This window comes from Physella acuta, unplaced genomic scaffold (genome assembly GCF_028476545.2).
Source record: "Physella acuta isolate Inbredline_101_S28 unplaced genomic scaffold, ASM2847654v3 ptg000778l, whole genome shotgun sequence".
Classification (NCBI taxonomy): domain Eukaryota; kingdom Metazoa; phylum Mollusca; class Gastropoda; family Physidae; genus Physella; species Physella acuta.
In genome coordinates, this window is record NW_026732296.1 from 608,016 (window position 1) to 616,070 (window position 8,055).

At 33.9% G+C, this 8,055-nt stretch overlaps 1 protein-coding gene across 1 annotated transcript; it reads right to left on the reverse strand.

Moving 5' to 3' along the window:
- Positions 1-888: 888 nt before the first annotated feature.
- Positions 889-7,804, reverse strand: LOC131950775 (uncharacterized). The gene is made up of 7 exons (XM_059312959.1): positions 7,621-7,804; positions 7,074-7,280; positions 4,359-4,439; positions 3,847-4,137; positions 2,946-3,281; positions 2,500-2,649; positions 889-1,965 (listed from the first exon to the last, which is right to left on the reverse strand). Exons 1-7 carry the CDS (start codon positions 7,802-7,804, stop codon positions 1,802-1,804), a joined length of 1,413 nt encoding a protein of 470 aa, XP_059168942.1. The 3' UTR covers positions 889-1,801.
- Between the last annotated feature and the right edge of the window lie 251 nt (positions 7,805-8,055).

Genomic DNA, 8,055 nt, shown 5'->3' on the forward strand with positions numbered 1-8,055 from the left:
TCTGATTCTTGGGGTGGCAGTAGCTCAACAAGACAGGAAGGTGCAGCAGGAGTGATATGCTTTTCTCATGTATATGTCCACTAATGTCAATCTATTTGTTTAAATATTGAACTTTCTCTTGTTTGCTTAAACCATTGGAGTTTAATCCTCTCCAGTAACATGCCTTGTCTAATTCTTCTTCCTCCATTACATAATACCTTCCCTCTGCATGGCTTTATCAATGAAGTGTAAAAACAGAGCATCTTTTATCAATATAATCTTGGTCATTTGTAAATGAAAGTGATTTTTTTCGCGTGAAAAGAACGAGGCTAGTACGTTCTAAATGTGAGCTACACACTAAATTCCTGAAGGTTTTAACATTGCTGGTAGTTTTCTACTTTAAATAAAGTACAAAAATAAATATAATTTTGACAAATAGAAAAATTATCATAATTGAAGTAAAAGTATTATTATTAATATATACAAACTGCAACAACAATAATTCTTTTTTTATTTTATTACATTTATTTTATATATTAATTTTTGTTTAAGGATTTTGTTATCTTAATACTAGGTTCAACCCCTTACCCATTTTCACTAAATGATAAGGGACGTAACCAGCAAAATTATTCTATTCAATGTAAAACAAATGGTTTTTAAAAGCGCAAGTGTTTAAACAAATTAATTAAACACAAGTGCAGAATATTTGGTGTCATCCATCAATAACGTCACGCTTTTAGGAAGGGTTTTTAACTGGTTCTATACTGGTTTTGTACTGATTTTGTTCATGTTTTGCACACATACATTCACACCCTCATATATATACATATATATATATATATATATATATATATATATATATATATATATATATATATATATATATATATATATATATATATGTATGTATGTATGTTTCACACCTAACCTTATTTTTTTACAACTGCTGCTAATCTATCTGTTTAACATAGACATGGTATATACATTTTTTTTTAAATTCCACGACTAATAAGAATCTTATCCGTGTTAAAATAGTAATAATTTAAAATCCAGTTCAGTTTTTTTAAATCATAGACAGGGAGATTATTACTAATGACTTGTATTTATATAATAATGAGTAAAACTTATCTCTGCTTAAATAATATACTCGACATAGCCGTCATGGCATACAGTGCCCCTCCCAAAAAGGAAACACTGATAATTTATACTTTTTCTTTATCTTCACCATCTCTTGTAGAAATCACGCCCCTTCATATTAGGTACATACATAATCCACTAGAAAATAGTTTACAGGTCATGACCCGCGTTAACAGACATTTCAGCGTAAACAGTGTGGAATTTAATTTTCCTTCTGACAATTATTAAACTTCTGTTTGAATTTAATGGCACAAATCTATTATTTTCTTCCTTGATATTTATTTCACTACTGTCCTCATTTAAATCCGCACCCAACAATCCTTGCTATCGACATCATGTAAAGTACCTTTCACATTCACTACTTAGTCCGAACTCTCTAGCCTTCCATGCCATAGCAACACCGTTACCACATTCCATGTCACTATCTTATTAAGCGCTTCACATTTTTATTCTTTCATTATACACCCGCACCAACATTCATTCGCACCGAGTTATATTCATAGAAAATGTATCATAATATTAAGGGCTAGGTACAAATCAATATATTATGCCTTTATATAATAAAATAAATAAAATATAAACACCTAAAAAATAATACCCTAAATAGAGTAAAAGCCAGTTTTACAAATACTTTAATTAATAAACATAATTACATTGTCTTACTACAGTGTAAAATATTAAAAATTCAATCATCAAAATAATCTGGAGGTGGTTCAATGAAATCTTTGTATGAATGGTTAAAGTTAAGTTCTTTGTCAGGTGAAGGCAGATAACTGATGTTTGTAAAAAGCCAGTTGTCTATGGGAGTTGTGGAACTTTGATCGGTAGAAGACTCATCTGAGACATAATCTGCAGAGATCGAATTTATTCATTGCAGTAAACAATAGAAATTTCTTTTTTAAAGTTGTGTTTTATAAAGTTTATAAAATATTTTTTCCCCCTTCGTGAGCAAGACAAATGGGTGAAATCTATTTAATGATCGGCATAGAGGGGATACTGTGGTCAGCACTACGCCTAACCACATTGCTTTCACTAATGAGAGTCAGGCACCCAAAGAAGCTGAGTGAACTCAAGGGCGTCCTACAGACACGAGCCAGGGATCCGAACTCGAGACATTCGGGTTAAAAGTCGTGAGCTCTACCATTCGACCACGTCGACCCAATAAAAAGTTCCTTGCTGAACAAAAAAGTGATAAGAACTATACGCCATTAACTTTTAATTTTTTTTTTTAATTTAAAGCTAATCTGATACTACCACTTTAATTAAATCTAAATTGTAGGTTCTTGTTTTTATTTTTAATTATCTAAATAACTATCTTAAAATACTCAAGCAACATTTTTCTATTAGGAGTTGTGAAAGTGGTGATTGCTTAGACAAACATACCATCAGGATGGGGCAGATTTCCCTCGCTACCTCCCTGTCCATTTAGATTATGTCGCCTAAAACAGATTATAGATACCGCTATGACGACGGCTAAAACAAGTACAGATAATCCGACTCCTAATCCCACCTTCATCCAGAATGCTGAGTCATCTGTTGAAATATACAAGAAAAACATCAGTTTCTTTCTTCGTCTTCGTTCTAAGTATAACGTGAGAACTTGTTATAAGCCTTTGGCTCCGTTTTCAGCCTGCTTTTCTTTCTGGATTTGCTTTTATAGCCTTGTCCAACCAAGAACCAACTGCAAGGCAACAGCTGTTTGATTTTTGGAGTTGTCTCGAGACTTTTCAGATTAGCAACCATGAGTTTTGCCGACCCGACCACGCCGACCCCCAAAACATCAGCTGAATTGCCATTAAAGTCTATGTAACATATGAAACAATATTCACCTGTTTGTACACTGATTTGATCCTGATCTATGGCGATAAAACGTAGCTCAAGCTTTCCTTCTGTGTTGGCTACGGTTAGTATATATGTGGTGATGGCTTTAGAACTGGAATCCGTCAGGCTTACAGTGACTAGACCAAATGGCGGCACCGTCGTGATGTAGGATATGTGATAACTGTTGCTGTTCACGTCTGATGAAAACGTGCCTGATTCTATTTTTAGTCCAAATTTTGTTGGTTCGGGATATCCGTAGATCTCAAGTGTAAACACCGTGTTTTTGTCACGTGACACGTGGACAACAGGAATTTCCGATGAATTGTTTTTTACTTTAGGTGGACCTGTACGAAAATAACACATGGTAATTAAATGGTGCAAATATTTACAAAAAAATAAATTGATTTTAAATAAACGTTAGGTTTAATTAATCCCCTGACGTAGCTTCAGACCATGCTTTAATAGTTATGTATTTTAAAAGTCACACGTTCATTTTGAGAGTGTGTACACAATTCCAGTACACAATATTTCATCGCATAATTTGCAGTCAATTAGTTCCAGAAAGATATTCATTGGTTTCATTCGTAGTACTGAAGCAATCATGGCTCTACACTTCTCCTTCCAAGATATATTTAGTGAAATATATAATAATTTTCAATAAGAAAAATAATTCATGAAAGGAAAAAATACAAGCCGGTACATCGTTTATCTCCTCAACAGCTAATTATATGGTAACATAGATTAAAGTAAAAACTATCAAATCTCTTGTTAGTAATGACAATATTATACTTTTACAAGAAACATAGACATTGCTTAGATCAATTGTAAATCAAAACACACTATCATAAATTTTAGAAACAATTTGTGTAAAAAAATGTCACTGCGTGAGCATGCAATCTAGAAACTTACATAGAACATTAGCATCGACAAAGTTGTGATCCATCGTCCCATTATCCTCAAAACCATTGACTCCCATACAAAAATATCGTCCCGAGTCATCACATTGTAGATCTTCTAGAACCAGCTCCAAGACTGACGTGTTAGATTGGATTTCTTTCACCTGTCCAAGACCGCTGCCATTGATCAAGGCTTTAGCAGGTGGGTCTCCTTCTACTTCACAGTAAAACACAACATTGGCACCGACACTTACTATGGTGGAGTTACTTTTATTTACAGTAAAGTCGAACACATTCGGGGGATCTAGAAATGCAAAATATATATAAATGCGTCTTGTACTTGAAATAAAAATAGATACTAATATTCCAGTGAAAAAATCTATTGTAATTAAACCAACATTTCAAAATTCCAATCATTTTAGGCTAACGCGCTATATTTTCCCAACCCCATTTTACACCAAAACAAAATAATTTAATACAACGTTAAAGAAACAATAATAAAGCAGGAATAACTAGTCTACTCACAATAAAACTTTGGCACAAATTGTAATCTAGTTTCAACACCCATCACTGATGTAGCGCGACATTCATATGACTGTTTTTTTTCTGCATAGAAAATATGATATCTCTATACTGTGAAAATTAGCGTCAAAATTGTAATTTTTCCTGTTTTTTTAATACTAACAAAAACTGTATCAAAATAATGTGCAAATAACATGCTATAGAAAGTAAGAACAAACTTTCAAAGAAATGTTACCGTCTTGGTTGTATGAGACTTCAATGACCGATTCATTTCTCAACAGAACGGGTTGACCTTCTGAGGTAAACCATTTCACTGTGGCACAGATGGGCCCATTGTTGTACACCTCACAGCCACACTCAGCTGTTGTCCCACGTCTGATGTAGCCGTTTTTAACTCCTGGACCTCTTGGACAGTCAGCTGACAGAGTCACGTTTGGGGGATCTGGTGACAGAAAAAGTTTTTATAACAATTTTTCTGTTTAAGAATGCCAATTCAATAATCACGAGTTCAGTCACAGGAATTATTTTCGTATGACATTCCAGAAGCCATTCATCTGTGTCTCAATTTGGGAATGTTAGGAAAGTTGAGCATAAAACTGACCTCTCTAACCCATCACAAACCAAGATCACAGCGACAGTTGAACTCTACTTCACCTACCATATTGGCCACCGGGTTTGAAAGGGTAAATCAGATTTTAAAAAAATTCTAATTTTAAAAAAAAACTGTCGTTTTTCTTAAATTTATTTACGATATTTGATCTACTTTTAAAATAATAAAATAAAATCATTCAGTCTTTGAGCAAAAAAAAAAGATAATATTATATCTGTAATGTAAGGTTCCTGAATTGGTGGTTCAATGTCCATATTAAAATGTGGTAGTTGATGAGATGCTTTTTACTGGTCATGCAGGCCGTATGTTGCCGAGACTTTTCGGTTTAGCAACTACGAGCTTTGCCGACCCGACCACGCCGACCCCCAAAACATCAGCTGAATTGCCATTAAAGTCTATGTATTGTATGAAAAAATATTCACCTGTTTGTACACTGATTTGATCCTGATCTATGGCGATAAAACGGATTTCAAACTTTCCTTCTGAGTTGGCTACGGTTATTATGTAGGTGGTGTTGGCTATAGAACTGGAATCCTTGAAGTTTACAGTGACTAGACCAAATGGTGGTACCGTGGTGATGTAGGATATATTATAGCTGCTGCTGTTCACGTCTGATGATGAGTTCCCTGATTCTATTTTTAGACCAAAATTGGTCGGCTCAGGATATCCGTAAATCTCAAGTGTAAACACCGTGTTTTTGTCACGTGACACGTGGACAACGGGAATTTCCGATGAATTATTTTTTACGTTAGGTGGACCTATACGAAAATAACACATGGTGATTAAATGGTGCTGCAGTTAAAAAAAATAATTTAATACACGTTTAATTTAATTAATGTCATCGCATAGCTTCAGACCATGGATGTTTATTATGTTTGTGAGTTGTTTAAAGCCATTAAGTCAAACGTTGATTGTGAGCCTTCTTTGTCAATCAGGTTTGAAATTTTAAACACCACATATTGTGTGTGTAACAATTTGCAATACAAAACGTTTCATTGCATAATTTGTTGTCAATTAGCTTAAAAAAGATATTCATTGGCTAAATCCATTAAATTTGAAACAGTCCTAGCTACACACTACTTCTTTCTTAATTTTCTTAGTGTAAAATATTATTAGTTTCAATAGGAAAGATAATTCATGAAAAGATAAAATACAAGTCCGTACAAGGTTTTAATTTCCCCCTTAAAAGTTGCCTATGAGGCAAATATATTAAAATAAAAAGTATTAAATCTCTTCTTGATAATGACAATATTATACAATTGCAAGAAACGTGGGCATTGTTTAGATCAATTGTAAATCAAAATATAATCTCAAAAATGTTAGAAATAGTTTAGTGTAAAACAATGTCGATTCGTGCACATCGAATCAGGTCACTTACATAGAACATTAACATCAACAAAGTTTTGTTCCATCGTCCAGCTATCCTCAAAACCATTGACTCCCATACAAAAATATCGTCCTGAGTCTTCACATTGTAGATCTTCTAGAACCAGCTCCAAGACTGACGTGTTAGATTGGATTTCTTTCACCTGTCCAAGACCGCTGCCATTGATCAAGGCTTTAGCAGGTGGTTCTCCTTCTACTTTACAGAAAATTACAACACTGGCACCGACACTTACTATGGTTGAGTTACTTTTATTCACAGTAAAGTCGAGCACATTCGGTGGATCTAGAAAATATTGTATAAATGCGTCTTGTAATTGAAATAAAAATAAAAACTTTAATTCCAGTAAACATATATTTTTTTATTAAACCCAAAATTTAGAAATTCCCTTTATTTTAGGCTAGTGCACTAAATTTCTCCAACCCCATTTTACACACATTTAAAACAGCGTTAAAGAAACAATAATTAAGCATGATCAATTGGTCTACTTACAATAAAACTTTGGCACAAATTGTAATCTTGTTTGAACACCCACCATTGACGTAGCGCGACATTCATATGACTGGTTGTTTTCTGCATAGAAAATAACATTTCTCTAAACTGTTACCATTGGCGTCAAAACTGTAACGCCCACTTAATTAAATTATTAATAAGAATAACTTAATCAACATAATGTGCAAATAACATATGCTAAAGAAAGAACAAACTTTCAAAGAAATGTTACCGTCTGGGTTGTACGTGACCTCAAGGACCGATTCATTTCTCAACATAACAGGTTGACCGTCTGAGGTAAACCATTTCACTGTGGCAGTTATGGGCCCATTGTTGTACACCTCACAGCCACACTCAGCTGTTGTCCCACGTCTGATGTAGCCGTTTTTAACTCCTGGACCTCTTGGGCAGTCGGCTGACAGAGTCACGTTTGGGGGGTCTGGTGACAGTAAAATTGTTGATGACAATGTTCCATGTTCAACAATGTCAATTTAAAAATCTCAAGTTTATACACAGGACACTGGTCTGTGTGACGCGCTTGAGGCCAATCAACTCTGACTTAACACTGACCACACGATCCTATCCTAAAAAAACTGAGATCACAGAGATAGTTGAACTTTACTTCCTCTACTATATTGGTCACCGGTTTTGAAAGGTAACTCAGATAAAAAGTAAAAAAAAAATCTGATTGCAAACAATTTAGCTTTTTTTATTTTTCTTTAATTTCTTTACATTGTTTGATCTACTTTTTTTTAATAATGAAATAAAATTAGGTATACTTTGAACCCAGAAGGACGATATATCAGTACAGTCTGATTCCTGAATTGGTAGTTCAACTTCTATTTTAAAAAGTGGTAGTTGTTGAGATGCTTTATACTCTTCTGTTAGGCCGTTCACTGTCCATGTTAAGTTATAAAACAACGCGCCGTTGATCATCACTTGTTCTTCTTTGTAATCCTTCATATAAATTTTATTTTAAAGTCATATTTCATATGCCATTGCGTTTAATTTAATATCAACAAATATGACTGCTTTTTTGGCTGTTAAAATTATGGTCATAAAATTGCTTTAGCAACGTGTGAATATATTTCTTACTTCAAATGTAATGTTCTCATTATTGTAAGGCTCAAGTGGTACATTATTCTGACAAATGAAGCTTATCCAAGAATGATCTCCTTCAACAGTAAACATAGGCAGCAAACACGATCGATACT